Source organism: Diabrotica undecimpunctata, chromosome 4 (genome assembly GCF_040954645.1).
Source record: "Diabrotica undecimpunctata isolate CICGRU chromosome 4, icDiaUnde3, whole genome shotgun sequence".
Taxonomy (NCBI): domain Eukaryota; kingdom Metazoa; phylum Arthropoda; class Insecta; order Coleoptera; family Chrysomelidae; genus Diabrotica; species Diabrotica undecimpunctata.
The window spans coordinates 56,237,395-56,252,265 of NC_092806.1; the positions used below are offsets into that span (position 1 = coordinate 56,237,395).

At 33.8% G+C, this 14,871-nt stretch overlaps 2 protein-coding genes across 7 annotated transcripts in view; one reads left to right on the forward strand and one right to left on the reverse strand.

Moving 5' to 3' along the window:
• LOC140439543 (ribonuclease P protein subunit p40-like) overlaps positions 1 to 14,871 on the forward strand; it is a 110,509-nt gene that overhangs the window by 84,542 nt on the left and 11,096 nt on the right. The gene's annotated exons all lie outside the window — the stretch shown is intronic.
• Lar (tyrosine-protein phosphatase Lar) overlaps positions 1 to 14,871 on the reverse strand; it is a 1,676,858-nt gene that overhangs the window by 15,137 nt on the left and 1,646,850 nt on the right. For all 6 annotated transcript variants that reach the window (XM_072529515.1, XM_072529513.1, XM_072529514.1 and 3 more), the window contains 4 exons: positions 12,444 to 12,905; positions 9,702 to 10,273; positions 8,747 to 9,027; positions 1,115 to 1,250 (listed from right to left, as the gene is read on the reverse strand). In XM_072529515.1, the coding sequence (XP_072385616.1) occupies positions 1,115 to 1,250; positions 8,747 to 9,027; positions 9,702 to 10,273; positions 12,444 to 12,905 (1,451 nt within the window). The remainder of the gene's footprint in view (positions 1 to 1,114; positions 1,251 to 8,746; positions 9,028 to 9,701; positions 10,274 to 12,443; positions 12,906 to 14,871) is intronic.

Genomic DNA, 14,871 nt, shown 5'->3' on the forward strand with positions numbered 1-14,871 from the left:
TTAGATACGCAAGAAGAAATAGAGCATACTAAAAGCAACAAAAATGGAGCGCTTAGTGGAAATGGTAGGTAACACGTTTCTTAATACTTCTCGCTTTGCTACTGCTCACTCAAAGATCAAAGACAAAATAAAACTTGCCAAACAGTACAGTTTGTTAATGCCGAACGACTAAGATAGAGTAACTGTATTAGATGGCTGTCTGAGAATCGACTTCGATCAATCTTTTTTCTGTTTATAGTGGAGATTGAAGCTATTTCATCCGATAGCAAAAGCTAAAAATGCTGCCCATCACTTACTACTCTACTAGTCAATTTTAGAGATGATACCATAATTAAAGTAGGATGAAAGGGGGAAAGATTTGACAGTTAGCGAAGGCTTATACATATATGATAATATTAACGAAAAAAATATACACTGCAAACACAATTTTATAAAGACCATCTGATAATATCGTTATAATCACGTTAATGATTTAAAATGGTTACATTTTATTAAGTTATTGTACAAAAAATATTGCATGTATGAGAGCAACAGGTGAAATCATTATGTTTGAATTGATTTCATGTAATTGAATGAACTATCTTACAATAAAGTCGTCCCAGGAACGCAACTCAAAAATATTGGCAAAGTCATCTACTTTAAAATGTATATTATATGCCTGAATTGACAATATGAATGAGTCAGATAAAATTAAATTATTGGAAGTTTTTACCAAGCAAAAAAAAAACAAAACTTGTTTAATTTATTAATGTTGTGCATTTTGAGAACGATTTACGAAGGGAAAATCGAAACGTCAAATAAACTTATAAAAATAGTAAATTGCATTAAGATGACACAAGAAAATAGCTTCAGAACAATATTAAGAAACATTTATAGGTAAGATCATTAAAAATTTTAATTTTTTTTGAAAACGATTTCCGGATTGGAAATCAAAATAACAAAACAAATATAAAATGTAATTATCATTACAATCAAATGCGGTTTAAATAATATTTTATATAAAATTATAATATTTATTTTTTAATATTAAAAAAACTAGGTCTAACTTTAAAATTAGAAATTATTTTTAAATGAAACCGACCATTTAAATTTTTTTCTAGATCGTAAATATTACCTCAGTTTGGACCATTGCAGGCCGTTGAGTTCTCAATATCCTAGCGGTCTGGAATACGTCAACAACTCCCTCATATTGCATTCTCTCCAATACAATACTTAGTGTGATAAACACACCAGTTCTGCCAACTCCAGCACTGAAATAAAAAAAATTAATATTAAATAGATGGTGCTGTTGCTACAAAAGTAAAAAAAATCAAATGTAAATTTGATCAGACAAATAAAGTAAGGTTTAAAAATTATTAAAGTAGGCGTTTTCCTTTTGGCACAATAAATAACACTTAAACATGGCTACGTTATAAAACTCTCTGCTTTGTATGGTCTATTTTTAACATATATTCATAGAATTTGATGGAAGTGTATAAAGACCCTGCACATGAGTTATTATTTGTGAAAAATATACAGTGTAGCTTAAATGTTGATCCACGTAAAGTATGGTAACAATTGTAATTACAGAAGAAACTATCAAGGAGATACAAAATATGATTCTAAATGATCGAAGAAAGGTATGGCACGTTTTGCAAACGAGGACAGTAGTGGCGTCTAGTATTTTCAACCTGAAGTGGCAGTCAGAGAAATTGCCTTTCAGCAAGTTTGCACATAAGTATAGTACTATCACAGAATAAATAACAATAAGAATACCCACTCTCAGATGCCGCCTTTGAAGTTTGTCAGCACGCGATCGCCATATTTTAAACGGAAACATAGACTCGGATTGAGAAATTTGTGACAAGCTATGACAGAACCATAATTAAATTTTTTAGAGATTAATAATTTAGTAAATTTGAAATAATTTTATCTATTTTCAACTAAAATACGATATAAAATATTGCATATTATGTCTATGGTTGCCGTAAATCAATTATACCAGGTTAATTTTATATCAAATATCAAAATACCGTCTGCGCGAACGAGATTCACGTACTTATCTTGACAAGCAGAGTGGGCATTCTGATTGTTATTTTTTCTATGGTACTATCTTCCATTAAATTTATTTTAGCGTCAGTCAACCTTTTGTGAGTGAGCGTGGGTAGTGCGACATTGGTCAATTTGATGTCTAAGGACATAGAGAATTGTGATGAAGAATATAAAGAAGCTGTTTATAAGATTGTGTGTGATTTTTTGTGAATATATTCATGAAATCTTAATCAAAAAACAGAAACTACTGAAATAAACACTACAGTTTTATTACACTACAGGCGGGTCGTAAATCTCATCTGGGCAAATAGTATCCTCTGAAGTACGATATTTTTGAGGGTAAGTGTAGCACAATTTAACGAATTATTAAGTTTATAGTTCATAGTTATAGAGTAATTCATGCCCGATATAAACTATATTTTACATTAAGATTTTTAGCTAGCGCCGATATTTATCCATCTCTAGCCACCGTGTTATGAATACCAGTCAACACCAATTCTGGTTTTATAGCAGAAGTATTGTAAGTTATACCGACTGCATTACAATAATATATGAGGTTCAGTTTTCAAAAATTGTTATTTGCTAAATTGTTATTCTATATTTCTATCCATTCTAGCCATATAATATGATCCAAGCAACATTCTATTGCACTATCCCTCTTCGCCTTGTTAGTATAATCAGGATGGTTCCAAAACAGTTCATAGTTATTGTATATATTCAAAAATGTGCCAATATTTATCCGCACTCTTTTACACCATCTCTTCTTTTTCACAATTCTTACATATTTTGAAATAAAATAATAATCCTAATTTAACTGCAAAGCAGTTCCTCTCTCGGCATCATTCAACGGTGTATTGGCAGCAAGTGCTTAAAAGACAAATCCAATATGCCTTAGGTGATGTGACCATGTTATTAGCTCCTTAGCGTCCACTAAATGTAAACATGTTAATGTACTGGACGTTGGAGAAAAAGTAATACTACTCACGAGAAAAGTGAAGGAATAGTAACTGTTGACCACTAGGTACAATAAACCAAATGGCTACAGTACAATAAATTTATAACAGACAGCTTCCAAAAAAAAAAATAAAATTGAAAGTTCACGACAGAATCATACCAAAATTTAGGAGCATACTAAGCAATGGCGACTGGCCCTATGAGTAGGCTTACCATAATTATGAAACTCTTAACCGGGACAGTAAATGGTGGATAGGGTAAAGTATAAAAAAAAACGATTAAGCTGCTGCCAAGAATTTTTATTAATAAAATACCTATTTTTTGTACCATTCATACTTTTCGCTTGTATGTACTTTTTTTAATAAAATGTTATTTTTTTTTATTTTTTCGTAAAAATCGTTACATGTCATATTAAAGTTTAATTTACAGTATAGTAATGTTTGTACGGTAGACTCCAACATACGGCTTCTATCGTCAGACCAAATATGTTTCATCATCGAGAAGACACGCTCTAAAGGAGCGGAGGTGCCTGGTAAGCACAAAATATATTGCACCATTTTTACCAGGTTGGGTGTATCGATGTGTTGTTCATGAAAATGTTTAAATGGTAGAACCAATTTGTCAACATAATCAATTTGTATCGTCGTGGAATTCCATTCATCATTCTTTGATGCTATAAAAACTTTCGTAAATGACAGCAATCTTCTTAATTCCAAAATAATATCAGTCGCACTTGCTTCACTTTTTTCCATGAGTAGTAGTCTTGTTACAATCGTTTAATTGTCCATGCACAAACCAAAAATATAACTCACCCGTTTCACTTTCAAAAAAATCTCGCATTGCACGTGGACAGTTATCTTGGGAAAGGAAATATGCTTTTAGTCCTTCGAATATATTTAGAATTTTCTCAATTGCCGGCAAAAGAGAAAGAAATCTGGTACTTCCATGTTGGATTAGGTTTTTATATTCCACATCTACACATTCACAGAATTCCTTCAACTGAGTTACTCGAACTGTGTAGATGTGAAAATGTTTATATATTTTGACAACTAGTGCTTCAATTTTGATTAATAGACCATCCAAAGCATTTTGAAGTGCATTGTGTACAATATGTGCACCACATCCAATTCCTACAATATCTACACCGAGTTCTTGTTTAAGTCTTCTGTAAACATTATTTTGCCCTCTTCTATGCACACCTCCAAAATTTGTATTACAATTGTCGCCACAAAATGCAGCTACTTTTTTTGTAATGTCATGAAGACGTAATGTTGAAATTATATTTTGAGTCAATATTTCCGATGTCTCACCCTGAACGGACTTAAAATTCAATAGTTTCACATGTACACCTTCTAATGGTAAAAAGTGTCTAACAATAATCGGTGTCAGTTTGATGTGCTTTTTCTTTGAGGTGTCGTTAGTAACACTTACGAAAAAAGCCTTCTGTAAGTCGGTGTGTAACTCTGACAAAGACAAAGGTGCCAACACATTTAAAATGATCGCTTCACATTTGGTTATCGCAACCCCAAATTTTGATTCAAAAAATTTTGAAATCAATTTCGACGTACAATCCGATGTTTTAAAGCTTATATCATGCTTTGCCGTCTGATAAGCGAATGTGGCCTCTTTAGCTGCAATAATTAAATCGTTTTGAATGGGATCATCATTTAAAAAGAAATTGATCGAAGAAGTACTTGCAATCGCCGTTACACCAGTCTTGTGTTTTGCACACTTTAAGTGATCTTTTTTATCTGCTCGCCCACCGTGTGCAATTGAAAATTCTGAAAAACAAAGCTAGCATTTCACCCTGCTATTGTTACTACAAAGCTTTTTTATAAAAGGATAATCTTTTTCAAGTTTGCTTGTGAATTTGCAATTTCTTTTCGGCATTATTTTACCACCGTTCACAAAAAAAAAAACGAAATGTAATCGCACTGCAAATGATTAGGGTAAACAGATCTGTTTTTTTTTTAATTCATCAATTCTTGATTTTTTTAATGTTTATATTCGTTAAAAACTCACTGAAATAATGTGTTTAAGAAATGTGATACGGTAAATTGCTGAATTGATCATTTTGATGATTTCGGGAATTAAGCACGTCTTCTGTGGGAACCCTATTAAAATATCTTATCAATCAGATGTGCAGTCATCATCATTAGAATTGTTTATATAATACGAACGTGAATAATTTTATTTATTATCAGTAAATATGAATCCAGGAAAAAAAAATCATTCGTGTGAAATCACTTAACAAAAATTCAAAACTACGACAGTTTTGTCAAACCTGGACAAAATGACAAACCGGCCGGGACCCCGGGACCGATGTCTAAAACCGGGACAATCCCGGTTAAACCGGGACGTATGGTAAGCCTACTTATGAGGCAGGTGAGGCAGTGTCTCACTAGTATATCAATCGACTATTTATATTATTTCGTTATTGCATCATCAACGTTTTGAATGCAATTTAACTTTTTGAAGTTTGCTAAATAACTTTATTTTTGTGTTAAAAAAAAATATATATAGGTAGAGGTACGGCCCTGACGCCTTATCTTTGTAATTAAGCGTACTTCATAATCTACCGGCAGGATATTCTCCGTCCTCCACGTGCGAGTGATCCATCTCATTCTTATTCTCCCAAACTATTATAGTTATGGCAAGCGCGTTTCCTTGTCTAGCATTATTACCGTTTCGTAAAAGGGACAAGATAGATCTGTCACAAATGGGAAAGCAGTTACAAAATTCAACCTAAAAATAATTCTCGAAACTCGGATTCAACTATTCTTTTGAAGCATGCCCCTTAGCTGGTTCTAAGGGTCCTGCTGATTAGTTATACTTAACCTTCATACACCGTGGTTTCTTAGTAGTTAAATTACATACTTTCAGTTTATGTTGTCAGGTCACGTTTGACGTTTTCGGTTTCTCTGCAGAATTTTCGATTTTAGGGAAAAATGGATTTAGCACCGAGCATTTCGTCAACTTCCCCAGGTAAATGTAAATATTCGTAATACATACTTGTGATCTCGTAAAATTTTTAGTCAATCAGCAGAATTTTTCAAGTCATTCATATGATGATAAATTTTATATAGTTAAAGAAGTAATAAGACGGTGACGGAGATCGGTGGCGTCGAAAAACCAAATCGGGGATTTCAAAATGCATGGTATGAAAAGTTCGACTGGCTTACGGGTAGCAAAGGGTGATTCATTTAGAGGTACTTTTTTTGGTGGGGATTTGATTGGAGATCGTGCACGAATACTGTCAAACTGACATTTCGCTTTTGTTCACTATTGTTTGACATTTCATGATGGAAAGACTTAGCCCGGCACAGCGTCTAGAAATTATTAAGTTATATTTTGAAAATGGTGTTCTGTGAGGAATGTGTTTCGTGCGATTAGAGCAATTTATGGTCCACATAATCGGCCCACCGAACGTACAATTCGCTTTACGATTAGTAAGTTTGAAACCCAGTTTTCATTATTGGACAACACGCGACCAAATAGACTACTTTCAGCACATACTGAAGAAAATATAGCGGCGGTAACGGATAGTGTACTCGAAAATAATGAAGAATTGATTCGTCGCCGTTCTCAACACCTTGGCTTGTCATATGCAACAACTTAGCGTATTTTACGTAAGTATCTTGGTTTAAAAGCATACAAAATTCAATTAGTGCAAGAGCTGAAGCCGACCGACCTTCCGAGTCGTCACCGTTTCAGTCGATGGGCTCTTGATAAGCATTTAGAAGATCCACTATTTTCGAGAAAAATTTTGTTTTCAGATGAGGCCCATTTTTGGCTTAATGGGTACGTTAGTAAACAAAATGTCCGTATTTGGGGTGATGAACAACCCTAAGAGGTTCAAGAGTTGTCATTACACCCTGAAAAAACAACTGTTTGGTGTGGTTTATGGGTTGGTGGAATCGTTGGTCCATATTTCTTTAAAACACGAGGCCGGCTAGAATCTTACTGTGAATGGAGACCGTTATCGTGCCATGATAACGGAGTATTTGGTACCTGAAATTGAAGCTCGTGGTATCGGCGACATTTGGTTCCAACAAGATGGCGCCACTTGCCATACAGCCCGTGAAAACATGGCTTTACTGCGAAAACGATTCGGTGAACAAATTATTTTACGCTTTGAACCAGTGAGTTGGCCGCCTAGATCCTGTAACATCTCACCTCTAGACTCTTTCTTTTGGTGCTACCTAAAGTCCAAAGTCTACATGAATAAACCAGACACGATTGAGGCATTGGAGGCCAATATTACTCGAGTCATTGGTGAAATACCAATCGAAATGCTGGAACGGGTCATCGAGAATTGGAACTTCAGAATGAAACAACTTAATCGTAGTCACGGCCAACATTTAAAAGAAATTATCTTTAAGAAGTAATTGTAAAGAATGGTTCTTTTGTATGATAATAAATATTTTCAAATAAAATTTATTTTTTTCATTATTTTTTCTTGTTGAAAAAAGTACCTCTAAATGAATCACCCTTTATAACATCAAATAAATTGTTTTGTTTTTCATGCATTTTATTTGGCACAACTAATACTAGCGACAAAGTTTGGTCCAAAAGTGGTTATACTGTTTTGAATAATTTGTCTCGGAGTCTATTGTTACACAATAAAAGTTCTCAGCATATTACATCGAATTGCAAGCTTACTCTTATGAGAAAACAAAAGCAAACTATCGCTACAGCACTAGACAGTGCGCGTAAAATAGACATGAAAAATTTCAATGCTAGGGTTAAAGAAAATCGACAAATTTTAAAAAGTCTTAAGTATAGATATTATGTTACACCTCTGTATGAAGGAGTTGCCTTTTTAGGGGTATGATGAATCTAATAATTCTTTAAATCGCGGGAATTTCAAAGAGTTAGTTGTTCTTGTTAGTAAATTTGACCCTAATTTCAAAACATTTTTAGAAAACGATAATGACCCTAGATCGGTTTTTTCTGGGACATCTAAAACCATACAACCATACAAAATAAATTGATCAATTCAATTGCTTTTGTAATAAATAAAAAAAATGAGGACAAAATTTCAAAATCAATGTTCTTTTCCTGGCAGGTGGATGAGAGCAATGATATAAGCTACCATTCAAAACTATGGAAGGTGAGAAACTCTCATGAAACCAAGGAAGGACGAAACATCTGATTCATACTGTTTTGATATGTGGTATTAGTAACTATTTTTAGCTAAAAAACAGCTATTATGAGTATGAACCTGTCACAGACTTAAAAGCCAGGAAAAAACTTCTCTCTCTAAATATCAGCATACCACGTAAAATGGTATCCGAGCTTTCGTTGCCAGTCTTTTGCTAATACAATTGTTATTGCCTCACCTTTTTGTACTATCACGAGCCGTCCCTGATACTAAGTGATACTAGAGCGTTCAAATGAGCTATTACTTGCCATATGATAACTCTTAAATAATAATTAAATAAAATAACGTTAATCCGCCATTTTGAAGTTACGTGACTAACACATCAAAAAAAGTACACAGGTACCTTAGTTCAGGTACCCAAAGATGTGTTAATTTAAGTTTTATGATCCAGAAAATAGGAGGTTTCGTTGAGGTTTTCTCATTTCATATGAGCATTTCAGACGAACTCGATTTTTAAATAAAATATAAAGCATTTTATGTTAAATATGATAAATAAACTAAACTGCTTAATATACAATTATCAAATACACTTCTAACAGAATACAAATAAAGATTATACAAAATAGGAACGAAGTCAATAAATTATACCAAACATACCTGCAGTGCACAGTGATAGGTCCATCCTGTCCAAACTGTTCCTTCGTTTTGTGGACCTGTCCAATAAAATCTATGAATCCTTCTCCAGATTTAGGAACACCCTGTTCTGGCCAGTCGGTAAACTGGAACTGTCGTATTGTTCTAGACGAGCCGTCTCGTGCGTCAGTCACTTTAAATTCCCTCAAGATGTACTGCGGCATGTTGTATTCTGCGATTGGATCTACAACGAAGCACTGATATCGCACGGATCGTTCACTGGGCCAGTATTGATGGCATTTTTCCTAAGACAAAAATAAATTTTTATTCATATACAATAAAAACAACAAACAAGCTGATTTAGACTAGAAAAAGTAAGCTAAATATCATTCCCAAAAATCTAGAAAATCGTCGAAAACAATGTCGACTGAGTAAAAGGTTGACAATTAGTAAATAATGTGGGATATACTGATAAAACAGTCATGTAGAGTCAGGAAGGAGTACAGCGACTTTTGGATGTGACTTCTAAAAACAATATTTTGAGATGACAGATTACTGATGACAGATTACTGTTTCAATAACAAAGAAAATTACACATTTTATACGAAAAACTATGAGAAACTCTTGTATAATATGGGCGACGCATTTATTAAATGCTAATCATTAACAAATGTGAAATTTACTTTTCAAAACAATATCTGTGTCACTTTAAGAAAAAGTCGGTTGATCAACTTACATTAGAAGTAAAATAATAATCAAAGCACTGCGTAGCGTGGCTTGGCATCGAAAAAAATTATTTTAACTTCTAAGCTACCAGAGATTTAAAAAGTAATGAGGAGTAATTATATCAACAAATTCAATAAAAAAGATATGTGTGCAGAAGAAAAAAATATATGAACTTATTTTTTCCAGATTTGATTTCCTCTTACCTTGAAATTTTAAGATTTTTCATATTATGATACTCATAACAATGACTTACCCTTCCCATTTCCTTAAGTTTAGTTAACATTACAACAATAGTAGAATTGTGCTCCCACAGCATCCTCCAGAGATCATCGGTAGTGTCAGACATCGGTCCTTGGGTGGCGATGTAAGCTTTCCTATACCTGTAGCCGTCTATGAAGCTCGCATTGATATAATCCGAACTTTCGATGTTTCTCAATGGTGTAAGACACACCCTGGTGGTCTCGAAGGGCAAGATATGTACCAAACGGTTTTTGTGTTTGTTGCAAGGCAAATTAGCAGTAGCGAAACGTGAAGAATCAGTCTTAATATTACTCAATTTCTTAAATTCGTGTTCCATGCCCGATATGTTTTCTCCGGGTTCGAGCTGCATCAGTTTCTGGATATGTGAGTGCAGATTTCTGGCGGGAACTTCAGTCAGGCCGCAAATGTAGGCCTCCAGCAGCGAGTCGTGAATAAAGATGTACTGGTCTTCGGTCTGAACCATGTAATTGCGTTGTGCGCGCAAGCAAGTAACGTGGCCGTATATATCTACCGTTTTTTCGTGACGTATGCGTTCCAACATCGAGTCAATAACAATAAAACAACCTGAAAAAGAAAACATATCTGTATTAAATATGTGTAATGGTAGGAAAGAAGTGAATATTTATTATTTTAGCTTTTCTACTTTGTAGTTTATATTCTATAGTGCTCTAATGCTATGGAGAATACAAAGACTGTGTACTAAATGAAATCTAACTAGACAAAAGGACTTTTTCAAAGTTAGCGTCCGATATGTTTGTATGAGTTTTTTTCTTCTTCCTGTGTACATCTAATACGTTGAGGTCAATCTTGTACATTGTGCAAATTCCGCATTATCTGTAAAGAGGTTTTTAGCAAGTACGGTAATCCAGCATTGGATCATCCACCTTATTCACAGGATCTTGCGTCGTGCGACTTCCATTTGTTTACTTCGGTGAAATTTGCCTTAAAGTATTATTTAAGTCCGTTGAAGCTGTGAAATAGAAAATGGCACGCGTTCCGAAGAAGCCGAAAGAAAGATCTACAATTTTTCAAAAAATGGCAGATTCGCAAAGAGCATTTTAGGGACAGAATAAGGAATGTATATTGAAGGTAATAATAAGTAAATTTATATGAACTCAAAATAAAATATTTTAAAGCGCCAGTCTCGTTATTTAATAGCTGCGCGTCGTATACCACTTAAATCTAATTAAAATAAATTCATTTTAGATTTTTAAAATCGTATTTTCACTTTCTGGACATCTTTCCTAAGATTGCAAATTTCTTTATGTTCTTTAAAATCTAATCTACTAAGTTGTTGTCGACAAATGTTTTTTTTAATTCTGTTATTTTATTCTGTCTATTCTAAGATCTTCAAAAATCAACTTAGTGCATAAACACATTTGTGTAGTTTATAAACCGAAAACACAATATTAAGTAAATTAAATAATTAACTAAACACACTGTGTCTGGCTAAATAGCTAAGCGCTAAAGCAAGAAAACAAACTAAACACACTGCTTTTTCTCAGGTACACACGGTGTAAGGGAACACTCAAATATAGGTACAGTTTTTGCTCCATCTCTATTTCTCACTCTTCTCAAAACAATGTACACTTGTACAGGCATACGGTACTTCTACGATATTTTAATATTTTATTTCTTTAAATATATAAATTATACCGATCGCCTGTTTGGCAAATAATTCACAGCAAATCCATATGTGATTGTCTAATGACTAGGGCTTCTAATCAATATAATCCATCGAAAATCAATTAGTAAATAGATTGTTTTCTTCATCTTTAGTATTCAGAAGTCTTTTGGAAGAAGTGGTTTTTAAGACCCCAGCTCGGTAAGCATATCTTTTTAATAAATTTGCCACATCGACAAATTAGCATATTTCATATCTTTAAGCTATTCCTCTAAAATTTTTATTCATGTAAAATTCATTGCTTTAATTAAATTAATATTTAGCTTCTCTATCTATGTAAAAAGTTTATTAAATTTGTTAAAGTTAACGGTCACATTGAAGCTTTATTAAGTCCAAGGTTTTTGGATACCTTTTTGCTTCATTTATTTTTATCTCAACAGAAACCTCCTTCAATATAAAGGTTCTTCATTCTTCAGTAAAGTGTCTTTAATCTTTGATTTATTTTTTGAGTGTCTGCTCCATTAAATTTGTTTGTTTGTTATTCATGTTGTTCCATATTCCACTGTCTTTTACGGTCATGCAAATTGGCTGACTCAATTCTTGAGTTTCTAGTGGTCACTCTAATGCATATTTTTTTTTGTTTTTTTTTAAGACGAGCATAGCATGTAAGTTTCTTTTATTTGTTATAATTATCACCATCTTTATTCGTCATAATTGACGTCTCTTTTATTACTCTTTTTGTTACACACTGAACACTTAATAAGAAAGGAAACATGTAGTAGATATTAGAATGAGAAGTCTCTATTTATGATTCTCTCTGTGAGTCGCTTGTTTTAGCTTTAACAATAGGTACATAGATTCTATATTGCCCCTCTGATGTAATTATATCATGGTTATTTTAACTCAATTCAGAAGAATTTAATTTTGTTAAATACTTTTTGCAAATGTAATATGAATTATCTTTTGTTAAGTACCACATAATCTACGAGAGCAAAAGATCAAAATCAGAACACGTTTAATCACTGTAAGTATAAACCTAATGAGGATAATACAAAAACCACCTGTATATACATAGTTTATCTAGGTCTTAAGCAACTGCAATGAGCTTACCTGTCCTGCCTACTCCAGCCGAACAATGAACAACAATCGGCCCAGCATCCATGGGATTCAAAGCTCTAACTCGTCTCAAAAACTGCAAGAAAGGCGCCGGATGATCCGGTACTCCATGATCGGGCCAAGCCGTAAACTGCAGCTGCTTCAACTCCCTTCTCTCGCTGTAACCTTCTTTATGTATCTGGAAGGTCCTGATGCAGTACGTTGCCAGTTCGTGGACTTCTGTTACTGTTACATTCATACTACCGTATGTTTCGGTACCGCGCGTAGGCCAGTACTGATCGCATTTGATTCGTGTGCGTTCCTCGAGTTTAGTCATCATCACGATAGTTGCAGACTTCAGTTCCCAGCACATTCGCCAGAAATCGGCAAAGGTTTCTGGAAGGGGACCTTGGGTGGCTACGTAGGCGTTGTGCTTTCTGTAACCATCGCAGTAGTTGGCGTTGATGTAGTCGGTACCTATAAAATATATTATTGTTATTATTCGTAAACATGTAAACAATAACTGGTTTTACATATTAAATACAGTAATTCATCGTAAATTATCTTTAAAAAAATTATTGATAGCATATTACGAAAGGTAGATACAGCAATAGTTGATATATCTTCCTTCTTTCTCCTGACGCAAGTCAAGTTAATGCTGTTACGGCATATTTGTAAAAGATATATTTTGTTAAACAGTAGAACGTATCAATTATTCCCTCCACAAATAGACATGATTATTATCTGTGATTCAATAAGTACACACTCAGAAATGATTAAGCAATATGTAACAATATACATAACACAATTTTTTGGCAGTTTGATACTGAGCTCTAGGACGACTCGATAACTGACAAAATGCTACAACAAATAACATGAAAAAGTGTAAAAATGATTGTCAAATATTTATTGGTATTTCCAATACCCGTACTTCTTGTATTGGAAAGTTGCCCAATTATTCTCATACCCAAAACTCTACTGAATCCCCATTATAAAAGAAATAATCAAATAGCTTGATTTCAGAAGTCACAAGGAACAATAGATCAAGTGTACATATTAGTGAACCACTAGTGACCTAGAAAATAAAAAGATTATTCTACTACGAAAATAAAAGTTTGCTAAGTTTCTAGACATCAGAATACCATCAAGAATGTGTACAATCTAGGTCTTCATTTTAGGTTAAAGATAAAAATCTTTGTTTTTATCAAATTCTAAAATCATATTTTATGAAAAAGCAAAAAATAAACAAACACAAGACCCATAAAAGCCAATACCATAAAGGAGATTTCTTGGATCAATTTTTTATCTACCTCAAGGTTGAAATACAAATAATACGACAATGCGTATAAATATTGCATTTATACGCATATAAGTCTTGGAATATTGCAAGACTTATATAAAACGAATAAGTGAGTAAATTTATTCATTCGTTTTCATAAAAAAAACAAACCTGCCCACCTATAACTTTGGACAGAATACCTCCACCCGTTGCTGCCAAATATCTCGAAATGTACAACGACAAAAGGATCTAAATATTAATTACCACCCAGGAACAAACTACTGATGTGAAAAACTATATTAAACCTATTGGTGATATATTGTGTCAATTATGGGGAACAGTCAGTTGGAATGGAATCCACGATCGTTGTAATAACGTGGATAAGTACAACGATAGCCGGATGCCTTTTTTGAGCCATTCATGATACCCATTCCAGAATTCTGGGATCCTTCATCAACTTGTAAAGATCTAGAGGATGGGTACCATATTTTTTGTAGTCACTTGATAGTCTCTAAAAGTTTTTGCATTTTGCGATCTAATGACTCATAGTCATGCAAGAAAGGAGTTGACTGTTTCAGATTTTCTGCTACAGCGTCTGCAGATTACGCAGCTCTTAACAGCCCCATTGTATGCAGGTATCCCTCCATTAGAGCATATCCAGTAGGTAAGCCTGTTATGACTGAGTTGATTCCTACTTGTTTTTCATAGCACTTCAGCCGTATTAGCGCATATTCTCGCTAATCGCATATATTCGTATGGCCGACTCTTTTCCGAACAATTTTGTAGCTGATGTTATTCTGGCAAGTTTATTAGCTCTGTCATTACCGTACATTACCCGGTAACTTGGAACCCATGCCAGACACTATTAAGTTCTTATTTTAAGACTTCTAAGAGCCCCATGGCTATTTGTGCATATATTGATCCGATTAAGTTCTAAAGCCCGCATGTTAATTTGTCTTGCACAGTGCAAGATTCCATAAATCTCTACCTTAATACACAGATATATTCCTATTGGATAAGAAAGGATTGGAAAGAGATACAATCGATCCTAAGCATGGCACTTAATCACATATTATTTTAATACGTTGTGTTGAGATGTGTCATAAGTATCACTGTATCAGTTCCCTGTATCAATACAATTTATACAGTACAAAGTATCAACAC